The sequence below is a fragment of the Mastigoproctus giganteus genome, chromosome 3, assembly GCF_048544385.1.
Source record: "Mastigoproctus giganteus isolate SK-2022 chromosome 3, ASM4854438v1, whole genome shotgun sequence".
Classification (NCBI taxonomy): domain Eukaryota; kingdom Metazoa; phylum Arthropoda; class Arachnida; order Uropygi; family Thelyphonidae; genus Mastigoproctus; species Mastigoproctus giganteus.
Genome location: NC_143577.1, coordinates 133796993 through 133813662, shown reverse-complemented (window position 1 = coordinate 133813662; position 16670 = coordinate 133796993). Strand labels below are relative to the sequence as shown.

General features: G+C 39.0%; 1 protein-coding gene across 3 annotated transcripts in view; it reads left to right on the top strand.

The window, feature by feature from the left end:
• The window catches only part of LOC150088279 (atrial natriuretic peptide receptor 1), a 1689763-nt gene that overhangs the window by 1529164 nt on the left and 143929 nt on the right, over positions 1–16670 (top strand). For all 3 annotated transcript variants that reach the window (XM_090369441.1, XM_090369442.1, XM_090369440.1), the window contains one exon: positions 15852–15943. In XM_090369441.1, the coding sequence (XP_090225567.1) occupies positions 15852–15943 (92 nt within the window). The remainder of the gene's footprint in view (positions 1–15851; positions 15944–16670) is intronic.

The following is a 16670-nucleotide window of genomic DNA, read 5'->3' as shown; positions in this document are numbered from 1 at the left end:
TTGAGTAAGCCACAAGGCTTTTAACATATAATCCCTCCTATTGTGTCTGGGCAGATTTGCAGACACATAGACATTGTGGCCTAGCTAGCGGCATTTCCTCAGCATGGTCCTGTATTTTTCCAAAAATTCGTCAGATCGTGTACGTTTAATGTCGTTAGTCCCCACATAATATTATTCTCTTCCCCCCCCCTTAAAATCTGACAATCTGTTGGTGACATCATTAATAGTTGCTCACAGCAGACATACCCTGGTTCTACTCCAACTATCCTTATCACAAAAAATATTCTCCGTTTTCCTGACAATGAAGTCTCCTAATAAAACAATGTCCTTTAGATCGTATATATAGCTTAGCTTAATTTTCAGCACTCACCTCATGAGGTGAGTGCTGAAAATTAAGCTAAGCTATATATACGATCTAGTTATTACATTACAGCACATGACTCCTTAAAAATCAAGAAACAATGTCCTTTTTAACCAGAGTAGTTTGCACTTGGTTTTTCTGTTTTGAGGCACGAATCTGGTATGCATCACTTGGTAGATTGCTGGAGTCTTGAGTCCCTGACAAGCTTCCAGATGCATTATTCCCGAGGGCAAGCACCCGTTTTTCACTGATTCAAATTGTTCCTTCGGTGTACCAAATTGTAATTTAAGATCGGTGCACTCCTTACATCGATCACAAAGAAAAGAATCCCCAGGTGAGCTATGATTAGTCACCAGGTCGACGTTGGAAAACATTCCACAAGTTCCGCAACGGATTAAATCATGACTCACACGTAATTCGCCATCGGCTATTTCCGTGTGAGTCACGATACCCTGTGACGTGTTTAAGGCAGATCTCGTAACTACCATTATAAAATTAGCTAAATATCAATGCAAAGCAAATTAACTTTAAAAAAATTATATCCATAACATTATAAAAATCAAACTGTTACAGGAAAACCTATAACAAAATAATCCAACAATATCTAACTAAATCAAATATATAAAAGCAATAATCAACAGCATTCAATCCACTTAACTGAGGAGCCCTGACGAAGCATGTCCGTTCACCTCGAAAGTCAACACTCCAATTAAAGTTCTTGGCGTTGTCGACATGATTCGAACCCACGCCTTTTCCACCCGGTATGGGTAGGACGGTGACGATGGCACTGTGTCACCGACGCAGACGTATTTATAAGGATTGAGACCGTAGAAGCGTTAGTTATATGTTTGTCTTAATTCTCGAGCGTTGGTCAGATATTTCACTTATGTCTCGATGAGGTTCTCCAATATGGCTGCCTTACAGTACGGATGTGTCGTTTATCGCTCTTCAATAATTTGTCTCAATTATGTGTTTTAAATGTAATACTGTTAAAATTATTGGTTCTAGTTGAAGATCAACAAACAGTGGAGTCATAGGGCGAGACCTTTCCAACTTTCTAGGGCAATGTAATCAGATTTTTACGTTATCTATTTCCTTTGTTGTGAGACAGGTTACCATGCCGCTCACAATGAGGTAATGGAGAGTGCTCCGATATAACGCGGCTGCCACGTTCAAATCTGATTCTTGACTTGGGAGGATCGACCAATTAGTGCTCTCTGGGCTACAAGAGTGCCCCACCATTTAGTGTTATTTCTATCTCCTGCGGAACTAAATGTATATTGCCCTCACGGAACTAAATGTATCATGTGCTCAGTGTTTCCCCCCCTCTCCATAGACATTTCATGGAAGAGACAGATTCTAACGAATGGGCCTGGTGTACTGGGGTCCATGGTTAAGAAAAATATATACATACAATGATAACCCAGTTTAATATAATATAATAAAATATATAATAAGTAGCAGTAGCTTTCAAGACTAACGAGTCTCTTTTTCAACTGATTTAAATACAACGGATAAGTGCAATGAGCTGAGAGTGAGGTACGTTATTCATTTTCTATTGTTGTTGCACGTTGTTGTGCGCTGTTTTACTCCAGTGTTTATCCAGCATAAAAATCATTGTCTCTAGGATGGGGTGTAGACTTTGTGGCGGTTTATCGCCTTTTGATTGTTTAATATGTTAAGTGACTCTAGCCATAGGCGGTGGCGAAAGTGTCGTGAGTGGTCTACTATTTCAAAGTCACGTTTGGGATCGAGATCGTGGTTGGTGGCCCAAACAGACAGATCTCTGTAATTGTTGTTCCTGGAGTAAAACCGATTTCAGCAGCGTGATTAGTGCATCAAAAAACTATAAAGGAACGTAACCACGTCTCTCCAGGAGAATTTTCATACCTAGGTTTTTTCTTCCCCCCCCCACCTGACAGAGGGACTAGCCCAAAATTACCCCAACAAACTGTGTGCCTTGAAATTAAGCCACGGACTTGTTGTGTGCATCATTTGCCATCATTTTTAGTGACCTGTCCCATTATCCTACCATATACCCGGTAAACCGAACTGTACTTGTTATTCGGAATTCTTCAAATGGAAGGAAGAACAGGAAAACACAATGATCCCCAGGGGCCAGAGTGACGACCCTGTTATTGTGGAACCCCAGGACAAAGAGGAGGACCCCCATTCTAGATCACAACTCACCAAGAGGAAAAACTACAATCAGCTGATCCCCAAATTTGGGCAGGAAACACGTTCCCAGAGAGAGAGAGTAGAGAACAGTCAGAATTAGCCACATCACAAAAAGACCCCAAAGAAGACAAACAGAAGGACTCACCCCTCGACCCTGACATACCAAAGGCTACCATATATGAAAAGACGCTCTTTCTCAAAACCGCACTTGAAAATATATTCAAGGTAAACTCAAATAGAGTTTCACCAGCACTCAGATCTGAGATTGTCACAATCTTCCACAAGATGGAGACAATCCTACATGATGAACACCTAGACAAAGAGAGAGCTACCACACTGCTACAGGCCTATATGGAATGCGGGGCAAGTCACATGCGCTCCCATACATATTCTGATGCGCTGGGGGAATCAACCTGCGACAACAATGGCTACCATAAACATCACCAACACCAAGTGCTCACCCAGAAAGACGCTGCTCCCTACACCACATCTTGTGGTTCTTAAACCAACCACTACTGACACCCTTAAAACTAGCAAAGAGGTCAAGAAGAAAGTCATTGATTCTCTGACGCAAGAATTTAAAACAGCCAAGATTAAAGCAATCAGGGAAACGCGTAACACTGGGATAATAATCGAGACGGGAACAAAAGCCGATGCCAATTTGATTATAAATAATGCCAAGATACCGACACTTGGACACTCTGCTGAGCTGCTTATAGAAAAAGGCCCCTCAATTGTTATATTCGGCATAGACCCAGACCTGACCCTCAATTCCATCTGCGAGGAGATATACACACGAAATCTCCAACAATACCTACCAGACAGAGACCATGCAAGCCTCCTGGTGCCTAAACACCAAACCAAAAGAGGGAATGGCAGATCAATAAACTGGGTGGTCGAACTGGCCCCCGAGGCATGGAGGGTGATAACGAAACAAGAGAGGATATATATAAACTGGAGCTCCCTCTGCTTTAGGGAACACGTCGCGGTCCCAAATGGTGGGACAGTTAATAATCCTGAGTATAACCTCCACGCGAAAATACACCATTAGAGACCTCACAGGTGTGAACCAACGTAAGCGGGGGTCGAAGTGCCCACACCGCATGAAGGAATACTGCTCCTCTGTGTTACCTTGTACTTAGTGGTAGATGACTCTCATAAACCGGTACAATACCACCACTTTGCTTATTGGAAGCGTCAACTGGCGGAACCCATGTTTAGTAAGCAGAGCTAAGTTCCAGTCAACTGTTCCCCATCTCTTCTATCATGTAATATGATTGATGACTTTTGAGGTTATAATGAACATCATGGCGATCTCCAATCTTCCTTACATTTTGAGGGTACAATTCTAAAACGGTGTTCGCAGGCTGGCCGGTAGTTAATACACTGGACAGAACCTATTGTAACTCTTTAGTAGGCTTCCGGATAAGCTAATGTATAATCTTTCTACCTCTACTCTGCCAGATAGCGAATGGAGGGAGCCCGAGTAGTGTGTATGCGGGGGCATTGTCGAGGCCATGTTATGTCATGGATCTGTGTATATTCTGACCATGTGTAACGATATGTGTAACGCCATATCCAAAAAAATCATTACTTCATACAGTATGTCCTCCTCACTTTTTCTTACTATTGAATACACCATGAATTGTTAAACTAATAGAGTAAGCTTATCTGCGTAAAGATCTAAACCTCCCAAACACTTCCTAATTCATTTCAAAAATATACGTGGTCTCAATTTTAATCTCAACGATGTCCATTTCCACTTGCAGTCTTCCAAACCTCATGTACATTTACTGACAGAATCTCAGTTATCGATTGATTCAACTACTGCTCATCTCAGTTGCCCAAATTATTCTCTGTATGATTCTTTTGGCCTCACAGGATGTACCTGTGCATATGTCCGTTCCGATATTCCCTGTCAGAGACTTTGTAATTTGGAATGTCCTCTTTTCGATCTTCTCCGGCTTAAAATCTCTCTACCCCATTGCGTCAAATTCATCCGTTGTCTCTACAGTTATCCCAACTCCACTAATCACTTGCACTCTTTGCAACTACACTTTCTCCAGTCCAACTTTCCTAACATTGAGGTAATTTTCCTTGATGATTTTAATGTTCAAAATACCAGCTGGATTTCGTTTTCTAGTCACACCGAGCCAGCTGGTCGAGATGATGAGGCTTTTGCAATTACTAATGACGTTGCACAGATTGTTCATATAACTACAAGAATGCCTGACAGTCCTAACCATGCAGCGAACACCGCTTGATCTTTTTCTCACAAAAAACCTTTCTAAGTACACGGTCGAAGTAAGTGGTCCTTTAGGCACCTCAGATAACAACTTGGTGATTGTCTATTCTCCAATGGAGCCTTTATCTCATGGCTATTCCCAACCTCGTGTTATTTGGCATTAAAAGAATGCAAAACGGGATGACCTGAGAGATTTCTTTTTCCTTGGTCGGAATACTGTTTCAAAACTACTGATCTCAACGTTTGCTCTGATTTTGTCAGTGAAATTATTCTTGTAGGAATGGAATCCTTTAACCCAAATTATTCTTGTAGGAATGAAATCCTTTATCACAAATTATTCTTGTAGGAATGGAATCCTTTATCACAAACTCAACTTTAAAAAATCTCGTCCTTTATCTAAACCTTGGTTTTTCAATAAATGTGCTAAGGCTGTTCAACAGAAGAATGTTGCATATCGTAATTAGCTTGTTTCCAATTCTTCAGTTTTATTTTCTGCCTACACCAAAGCTCGCAAAATTTGTAAAGCAGTTATTAATCAATCCAAACTAGATTTTGAAGAGGCTAAGAGTAGAAAATTTGCTTCTTGTCTTAATGGTAGGCGATCATACTGGTTTCTTGCCAAAGCCAGCCGACCGGGCTAGCCGGGTGGGCAAAGTGCCTGCCTGGCAACCCAAAGGTCGCGGGTTCGATTCTCGCCTCGGGCTTGGATCGAAAGTACTGCAAAAAAACCTTGGGAAGTGCATTATGGCCACAGAAGCCTATGCGCCAACAACTACCAAAAAAAAAAAAAAAGCCAAAGCCATTGGCCGCAACCTTTGCCCAACTCTGCTCCTACCTCTGTCAAAACCAGTTGGTTCAATTGCGCCTTCAGCCAAGGATAAAGCTGAACTACTAGCATCCCATTTTCTTCCACCTCATGTATCAATGATCTTGGTAAAACATCTCCCACCGTTCCCAACACGCTCCATTCAATGCGTTTAGTGGTTTTTCGTCAAAACAATGTCAGAATAATTTTGACGAAACTCGATGCTAAGAAAGCTCCACGTTGTGATCGTATTTCTCCACTTGTTCTCAAAACCTGTGCTCCTGAACTTACTCCTGTTGTTTGCTGCCGTTACCACTTTCTTATTCCACTGGTGTTTTTCCTTCTTCTTGGAAATTTGGTCATATTCAGCCAGTTCCTAAAAAGGGTGACAAGTCCCTCCCATCCAATTATCGTCATATTGCAATTACTTCTACTATTTCTAATGTAGTGGAGAAATCAATTAACCGTCACCTCTTAAACTATCTAGAAACCTTCCATCTGATCAACAATCACCAGTATGGATTCCATCAATGTCGGTCCACTGGTGATATTCTGGCTCATGTTATCCATTTATGGACAAATTCAATGGAAAATTTCAGTGAAACTCAAGCAGTTACTCTTGACATATCAAAGGCTTTCGATCGTGTTTGGCATAAAAGTCTATTAACGAAGCTTCCATTTAATGGTTTACCAAATGTTTTTTGTAATTGGTTATCGAGTTTTCTCTCTGATCGTTCACTGCGGGTGATGGTAGATGGCTCAATGTCTTCTAACTTCTACACTAATGCTTGTGTCCCACAAGGTTCAGTTCTTTCCTGCACGCTTTTCCTCTCTTATATTAATGACCTTCTTCCATTGACTGGAAATCCTATCCATAGTTTTGCCGATGAAAGCACATTTCATTCCACTTTCCATTTTGAGAAACCTTGCCCCTGCTCAATCAGCTTAAACTTCCGAATATCTGCTAACATTTCCTTAAATGTCGATCCCCAGTGGGGCAAAGACAGATTAGTTGATTTCAATTATTCTAAAACTCAGTCTTGTCTTATCTTGCAAAAAGGATATATCTTGCAAAAAGGATTCTTCGGCTCCTATGCTTATCTTTGGTGACACTCAGATTTCAAGGCAAAATGATATATCTCTTTTGAGGATTACCTTGATTTCTATTGTTTCTTGGCACAAGCACATTACAAATATTGCTTCCTCTGCATCTAAAAAACTTGGTTTCCTCTTTGGTTCTGGGCATTTGAAACAATTGTTCACTCTGTTCAAATCGCAAATCCGCCCTGCCACGGAATATTGTTTCCACATTTGGGACTTTGCCCGCAAAACTTCTCTCCGTCTTCTAGTTTCTACTCAGAAGAGAGCAGTTAGGTTAATTAATACTGTTTTGAGCAGCTCGTCTATGAAACAGAGAGTGGAGAAACTTTGACGAAGTCTCTCCACTCTCTGTCTCATAGACATACTGTTTCTGCTGCATTGCTTTTTCGAAACAGTCCGAACACATGCCACCACTATCCAATTTCCATTTATTGTCCAACCTCCAACTTTTCATCTTTCTCATTTATTCATTAACTGCCGTTTTCTGGAACAACCTTCCTTCATCCGTATTTTCTGAAAATTACAGTCTACCGATGTTCAAGTCAAATATCAGCAAATATCTTATTTCGTCTTCTCAACATCCAATCCATGCACGGTACTAAATACTATAGGTTCTAATACTTCTCGTGTTTGTGGGTTTCATAAAAAAAAATAAACACATGGACCGAGATATTGGATTAAAGCGCTTGGCCTCAGTTGGCTGGGAGACTTTTGGGAGTAGCCTAACAAAATACATATTCCTTGTTGCAAGGAACAATTCTCCTTTCAATATGGTATTAATTTTTTTTAAAGGGGATCAATTAGATATGTGCTCAAACGTTTAAAGATAAACTGTAGAACTTCGTCAATCCCCGCAGTACCAGTTGCAGGTAATTGATTTGCAGATATATTATTAAGATTGCAAGGGCATCTCTGGGCACATCATTATCAAGCAGAGGAATATCACTGGACTCATGATGACCTCGCTGAAATCGTGCAATAAAGTACATCCAGATATCATGTACATCCAGATGGAGCTGTGCGGAGAGATCACAATGTTTATTTCTGTTTGATGGGGCGCCCTTACAAAGTCTGACTTCAAGGTGATATTTTTTGCCTTGTGACTTGAGTCGAATGAAGCTTGCTCGTACTTTGGATTATGCAGTTAGGTCTGGATTTTGTCCTGTTCTTTTCCATTGTTTGTAGAATTGCTGTTTAAACATAAAGCTGTTGCTGAGCTCAGGGGGTCACCATCTTCTCGTGCGTTCCGAAATCCTTATTTTCTTTGAGGCTACAAATTTAGAAATTGTGACGAGCCATCTGAAGGTAATATTGTGAAGGTAATAAATAACCAGCCCGAAATTGATCAACTAATGTTGATTAATTTCGGGCTGGTTATTACCTTCGTGTGGACCCTAGTCGAGACGTTGTAGTTTGGAGTCGTAAAAGACAAGTTAATGAAAATTGGCATATGATCACATTGATAGACAGTGTCTGCTGTTGAATCAAGTTCACTGTGGCAATGATAGCACAAGGTCAAGTACACCTCTCGTTGGGAACTTATTAATTAGATAGATTCCTTACGGATAAGGTTATTTAGCATTCTGGACTGAAGATGCAAAAATTGAGGGGATAATTTGAAATATCCACAGATTACGTGCCTTGCCGATGGATGAAGCCCATGAACGAGCCAGTTAGTTATTTCATCGATGGTTTCGGCATTAGGGCCCGAGTGCAGGTGTGCAGATAACTGCAAATCAATGCGGACTGATTTAAATTAACATGACTCCATTAGGCCTTCGAACTTAGTGGAATGACTTTTTTAATTGTGTGGTGTTTTATAGAAGATTCCCACTCCACCCTCTCTTTTGTCCTGTAGGGAGCAAAGAATCATATTATAACCAGCCAAAACTGCAACTGGAAAATTCTCTTCATTATGATCACGCCAAGTTTCTGTTATGCAAAGCAAGTCATAATTGAATGAGAGTAAAAGCTCTTCTATAGTTTCTAGCTTATTAGAATGCTAGGGGCATTCTGATAGAAGATATCCAGGCTTCTGGGGATCTTCCTTAGTACTTTCTGCCTCGGTGCTCTGTTTCTGTACGTTCTGGAGATGTCTCTTTGAGATATCCTCACAGGAATTGTGTATATTCTTCCATCCGAGATGTCCGTGCTGAGTCAGCTAGTAGGGTTGCTGTACCCTTAATATGTCCGTGCAATTTTTCGCTGTGTTGCTGAATCCTCGAGGCGGAGATTAAAAAATGGCCTGATGAGGAGCCCCTGAGGCCAGGTAGATGGCTGAATCAAGATTTTATATTGGGTAATGTTGCAATCTAATCTGAAAGATGAATAGGAAGGCCACTTTGTAGGCATATATCAACAGTTAGGTGTAGATTTGGAATATATCAACAGTTAGGTGTAGATTTTCTTTTAAACCATTTTTAACCTGTTCTGAGGTTGTTTGGGGAGCCAGTCGTGAAATGAACAGGCTTATGCGAGTGAGTTGATGGTCAACATGTAATGCTTTCCCACTAGACTGGAGCCAGTTAGTTGGAGCTGTCCCAGTTATATGTGATTGTCTTGAGGTTTATATGTGTCTCCGGTACTGTCCTTGCCTCTTGGGTTTTGTAATTTTCCTTAGCCGTGTTCCCTCCGGATACGTGACGGAATGGCCTAGCGACAACTTTAGCCCAAGAGTGGGGAACAGAGTCAGTATGACGATGACCATCCTTATGGATTTCATGATAGTTTTTAATAACATAATTGGGAGGGCTAGTAGGTGTAATCATGGATCCGTCCGAGGCTCGTGTCAGTGTGTCACTTTGGCGAGGTGTGCGTGTTAGACTTGCTGCTGAAAGAGCTGGGGTATTTTCATTCCCAACATTACTTTTATCAATTAGTTCTTCATAGGTTTTTTTCTGATTCCGCGTTTGGTTCTTTATCGGTGCGGAAGTGCGATGATGTTCAGGTACATAACTTTCTTTAAGTGTCCTACCATCCTGATTGACCGGGTTTATTATTGGGCTGACGCTGTAACTGAGAGGTGAGGTTTTTTTCATTTCATTGGTTAACAGAGAATAGGGAAACGGGAGTCGTACATGTTGGCCAGGCTTCAAAGGGATACAGTTCGCGGTCATGCTCTTAAATACTTCAAGTTGGCTTTTCATTTGGGATACTTCTTGCAGGATCTCTATGTTTTGCACCCGTAGGAACTGACTTTCCGTGAAGGGGTCAGTGACGGATTCAAAAATACTTTACCTCTTGCCAAACGTGATCCTTGCATTATCTGTTTATAGGACTGTGATAGTTCTCATGTGCTCAATGGTGATATCTGAAAGGCTTCTAGATATTAAATCATTGATGATTACAGTACTTGGTTCACCATCAGGCTTTCGATCATAATGGTTTGTGCGCTGGATTCCAGAGACGCGATCTCGGTTACATTTTCGTTAATAATATAATCATGAAGAGTGATCAGGCGGTAATGACATCAGTGATGGGTAGGGCTCGCAATACTAGTCAAAATTTTAATACTTTTCGGTATTTCGGTATTTTTAATTTATGAAAACTTCAAGTTGGCTTTTCATTTGGGATACTTCTTGATTTATGAAACTTTTTTGGAATACCGGTATTCCAAAAAATTCGCAATCAATTTTGATGACAGGTGCAATGACAGGTGCAATAAAGTAAGGAAAAAACAAGTCTTTGAATTCACGTTTTAAATCAAACTTTTATTACAATAATAAATATTCTATCAAAAATTATTAAACATACAGTTATTCTAAAAACAAAAAAATAAGCATTCACACTACCTGTCCGAATAAAATGAGCTCTTAAAAAACTCAATAATGTTATCGTTTGAACTGGATCTAATTTGGTACATATTTAATTAGCGGCAGAATGCCCTTTAGGATTCTGTGCTGGTTGTTGCTCTGTACTGAGATAGTTGTAGACGAGTGTGTTTAATACCCCCCTTATTCCTTCATCTTCAAAAAATCTAATTTCCTTTTTATTAAAAATTAAAAATTTTCCTTTTTTACTTTCTTTCTGAAAGTAACTGTCAGAAAGGAACTGACAGTTAAGCTTGGTGAGGAAACCAAAACTAAGTTGTGGGGGGGGGGTTATTTATTTATTTATTAATATTTATTTCCCTGTACCTTAGTATCGCCTTCAGTGGCCATTGTTATGATTTTCGTACAGCAGCTCCCCTCAAGCACTAAGCCCCGCAAGCTACTTGACTGCGTTAAAAAATGAGAATTTCCAGCAGCTGAGGGATATCCCCCCCCCGACACACGAGTATATATATTTTATGTGAGCTGTCAGTTTCGCAAAAGCAATGACACAAATGTCATTTATCATACAAATTTACTTACAATACACAACTGGTGTTCATTTACATCTAATCTATTATTTTTCTCATTTAATCTGTTAATACATGCTATTATTTTCATAAAATTTCTCACAATTAACAATCTCAACTCTCTTTTTTTTTTTGATTTGGTAGTTGTTGGCGCATCGGCTTCTGTGGCCATATTGCACCTCCCAAGGTTTTTGCAGTACTTTGATCCAAGCCCGAGGCGCGAATCGAACCCGCGACCTTTGGGTTGCCGGGTAGGTACTTTACCCACTCGGCTAGCCCGGTCGGCCTCAACTCTCTCTACAGCTTCAAACACTAAAGTAATTCAATCTTAATCTCTTCCTCATATTTCTTTCAATCACCAATATCAATTCTCTTCACAACAGCAATCCATAAGATGCTAACTTAATGCTAACAATTCCATGTTATCTCTCTTAATTTAGCAATATAAATTTTCTTTACAACTTCAACCAATAAACCAACTCAATGCTAAACATTTCCTTATTTCTCTTGTTTCTTCAACTTCAACTTTAATCTAAAATAATCTCCCATTTTATCTAAGTATCGTTTCCAAAACAACACAGTTCAGGAGATTTATCTTCCTTCTCTTTCACCGTTGAATTCCTTGGGGTTCTCTCTCTCTCTCTCTCTCACACACACATACACACACACACACACACACAGGTGAACTCTGCGTCTCTGCTGTATAGCTGTTCCAGTACTGTCTTATTTCGGGATTTTGAGAACAGTTCTCTGTTAATACTGAAGGAAATTAAAAATTACCACAACATTAGTAGAAGCCAGGGCACTATCTGACTGGCTTGTTATTCAACTTCCGGATTAACTTCTAGCACAGGAACATGCCCGGTGGAACCCTTCACTATACAGCTGGCCACTCCCAGAACTACCACTGGAAGACTGCAACCCCTCCAGACTACAACCACGAACCCCTCTTTTGGTGCGAGCACCTTATTTATTTCCTTCTCATTTATTTATTTATTGATTGAATTGATTGCCAGTTACGATAGCCCTTGTACTACTTTTTTATTTGCAAACTTATGTGCAAACCCCATAGGGATTTGCACATAAGGGTTTGCATATAAAAAAAGTAATTTAAACCTGACCCTATCACGGTGTTATTTTTTAAACTCACTCTTCTTCCTTTGGTGGGAAAAACAGAATATTTTCCCGCAAAACGAAATGCTTTCATCTTTTACCTCAAATTCACTTGTTCACAATACCTTTGAACTGTTTCACACCGACATCCTTTCCCAAAATGCAGTGTGTCATATCCTCAAGTAGCAGTGTATTAGAGGGATTAAACTATTGTTCAGAAGCTTTTAATTTTAATCCTTCCGCACCTGCCATATCATTATCACCATATTCCTTAATTGCCCTACCTGGCCTGCTGCCACTAATGGAAATATTTCCGTAATGATGTTTTCGTTATTCCTTAAGTGCTTTACTTCCACACACTATACTTACTAAGAGAAATCTTACAAATATATTTGTAAGATTTCTCTTAGTAAATCATGATAATTATTTTTTTAAATTAGTACTGGAAAACCGGTATTTTTGTTTCAATACCGGGATTTGTATAAAGGAAAAAAAATGAGCGGGATCCCGGAATCTCGGTATTGTAAGCCCTAGTATTTATCGAGGTCAGTGGCCCTACTATCTACTTTCCGTGGATTTACAGATTCATTATCTACATTGATTAAGCTGTTTCTGTTACAAATATCGCATGTTAATCTTTTTTGTCGTTCTTTTTCCAATTCCCATAACGCTGTGGGGGTGCACGGCTTACAAAAACCACTTTTGCACAAAAGGCAACTGAGAAATACAATTGATTTCACATTACAAATTGCACAGATGCTTTGGTTGTTTGTCATTTTAATGTTTAATGTTCTGTTTCTATAGCTTTAAGTTCAGTTTCCACAAAGCCTGATTGAAGATAAGGCTAAACCAAGAGAGTGTCCCGTTAAGTGAGCTGGAGGCAAAAGATAATTATATCCCCTTTTAGCAAAGGAATTAGTGTACTTCTAATAGACTAACAACTAATAACCCAGCTTCTACTATCTTAGCAACAGTCTTAATCAAATTAATATAAAAGATCACCTGGTAACCATTAAGTTCAGTAGACGTGACCATCAGCTCCACGACAACGAGACGAACCATTTGACATAAATTTCATACTTGCGAAAATAAGAATCACTTTAAAATTGCATATTACACGAAGAGCTCACTTAACGGGCAGCCTACACGGAGGTAGAGAGGCCTGCGCGCAAAGTACTGTTGGGTTAATGCAGGGAGGGTGGCTTTTTCAAAGAATTTTAATAAGGAACAACTGATCGATCTGGGCTGAAAGTCTGAAGAGTCTTAGGATTCTTTTTTGCACCTGCTTCACAAAGTAGTGATTCCACCTCCCGGCGGAGGACTACATATTTCAGGATATTTCGGAATATGTGAAACAACATCGAAAATATAGGCGCCGCATATTTTTAATATAAATATAGAGAATCCGTCGGGGCCGATCGTAGATTTGTCAAGCAGGGAGTTAATAGCATTGATGAGATCTTCTCTAGATATAGTGACGTTGGATAAAGCATTCCAACAAATTCCGGCTCTCGCTAAAATATGTTGTGCCATATCCTCCAACTGATATTCTTGGACATTCATAGCTTTACCTTCAACTGGCAGTCTTTCAAAGCACTCCTTAGCCCATTGTCTGAATGTGGTTTATTCCATCCCAAATTTATTTGGTTCACAATTCTTTTCTAATGGCGTAGTTTTCTAATAACATCTTCATAGCGTGCACGTCGTTTCTTTTTCAAGAAAATTGCTCTTTTTTCCTTGCAGTCCGTGACGGGCATGCCCTGCTGACCGTGAGTAGAATTGTTCTTTGAATTGAGTCCAGCTTAAATCGGTTGCGTGCAAGAGTATCCCTGGTGTATAAAGCAGCTGTGCCATAGGTGAAAATGGGGGTGAATATGGCCTTACAGCTTAACGTCAAGGCCCGTAGGTTGAGGTCCAAGTCAACTCAACTAATTCGGGCAATCCCCGAATTAGTTGAGTTGAAGCGATTTGCCCGCTTCTCTAATTTTGCAAGAGTATTGTTTGTGCGTTTCTCCACCATATTGTCAGAATATATTGTATTAATAGATTGTTCTACATATGCAAGCAATCCTTCAAAACAAAATGCAAGCAATCCTTCAAACCAATGCAAGCAATCGTTCAAAAAAATTTATAGAACACGTCAAGATTACCACAGCAGACCTAGTGAATGAGATAGAGATAATTTATATTAAATCATCTGAAGAATAACAAACCTATTCCATCGAAGTATAATATATATATGAAGCTAAGAAGAAAGAAAATAATAAATGATAATAATAAATAATAGTTGGAGAAGGGCGTTACTTGTTGGGTAAACATTAGTTTTTTCTATAATGATCACTCGGCAAAGGTAAAGAAAGCCCACACGAGAAGCACGCAAAAGTTCGATGAAATTTACCGGTAAAAGTACTTTGCTGTAACGGCATTTGTATTGTTGCTCGCTCAGTAAACATACAGTGGGTTTTATCGGTCAGGAGTAGAAATTGAATCCCATGGGAGTTTGAAACCCTCCCGAAGTGGAGGGGGTAAACTGACCTTTTTTTGTTTATAATCACTGGTGGACTAGTGTATAGATTGTTTATTAATGAAAAAAAAGGCAAAGGTAAAAGAAGCCCACAAGAGAAGCACAGCAAACTTCGAAAAAGTTTACCGGTTAAACTACGTTGCGAACATTTTTTTACGACGCCAGAACTTCCAATATGACTCTGTTCGTATTCAATTAGTTAATTGAATACTCTGTTCAATTAGTTAATTCAATTAGTGATTCTAAAGAAAAAAGGTCAGGTTACCCCCCTCCACTTCCGGAGGGTTTCAACTCCCGTGGGATTCATCTTCTACTCCAGACGGATAACACCCACCGTCTGTTTACCAAACGAGCAACAATACAAATGCCGTTACGGCAAAGTACTTTTACCGGTTAGTTTCATCGAACTTTTGCATGCTTCTCGTGTGGCGTTCTTTACCTTAGCCGATCACTCTTACTCACTCAATACTACGTGAATATTAAAATAGTTTGTTTCCTGTGGTATAACAGTTATTGTTACAGAAAAACTATATTTCGTGGAAAACCACCACGTAACGTCCTTCTCCAACTATATTAGTTCTAGGTATGAACCAACTACAGTCCGTCAGATTCACCAATTTGAAAATAAATTACCTTAATGTTCACGTGGTTTAAGTTTGATCATTATAGAAAAATTATATTTCATAATAAATTGTTTACTAAACATCAGCTCTCGTACATCATACTATTATGTCCTAGCGCATTATGGCCTGCATAGTTCATGCCGAAAAAAACTCCAATACAGCCAACCAAACAGCATTCGAACGCTTAAAACTGAAGAATGTATTGATAGAGTGATTGAATTTTTTGATTGCATTGGGATAAGCGTTTTTTGCTGTTTTTTTCAAGGAAATTTCACCTCATATCCTGAGACCGCTCTCCGTCTACTCAGTATAAATAATAAGCTTTTACCAGTTTATAAATTTAATTTAGTATTTTACATGTACATCGGCCAATTGTAATATGAGTTTAGTAAATATTATTATACTATGCTTAATAATCTGTATATAAAAGTTTCATATTTTTTATTTAACTTCACACACAATTGCAGTATAATTATTACAATCACCTATTGCATGCTTTTTAGCTGCATTTGATTAAGTCATTTAAAGCCATTTTAATTATGCAATAAAATGATATTTCTAGCACTGAAGATTCATGTCAGTCCTAAGACTAAAGAAGTACTGGACAGTTTTAAAACATTTCGTCTGGAACTCCGTGGTGAAATCGAAGTGAAGGTAAGTGAACAATAAAAAGTTAAAAAATATCACTGTTGGCATACTGATGTAAAATTTGGCTAAGAAATAAACCCAGTTTCAAAATTCAATAAATATTAGATGAACTATGATATGAGTGCGAAAAAAACACCACGCAGAAAAAGTACATTTGATATGATTTGCTTCTGCTTTGAAATGACTCTGAAATCCTATAGAAGAAACCAAATATATCTTTATAATTATTTCTCTAAATACATTTCAAAATGTTCGTTGTATTGATTATATGACGTTGAATGTGGCATTCGAAACCTTGGCTTCCATCCTGATTTCATTTCAATCTAAAATTTCTACTTTTTTTTTTTTTTTTGGAAGTGCAAGTTGATTGGATTTTTGGTTTTATTGGCGCAAAAACAACTAAGGTTATACTGCGCCAGGAAACAATTAAAATATCATCAAAGGGAAATGCAGGCCGCCTTTTATTGTTACAAGATAGTTTTAAATTCAATTCTTAAAATTTTCCTTAGAGACTTCGTTGTTCTACCCGGATACACCTTTTGGGGGTTAGTGTTTTTTTTTTTTTATTATTATCTTTGTTTCATATATCCCTATTTTTTTAATATTTCCTTTTACTTACAATTAAACTATCCCTTTTTGATTAGTTCCCCTTTAAAATAAACTCCCCACTTGCGCATCTGACCATTACCTTCTCAGAATATTTCAGGTTCAAGAGGAAAGCTCTTGGTATATA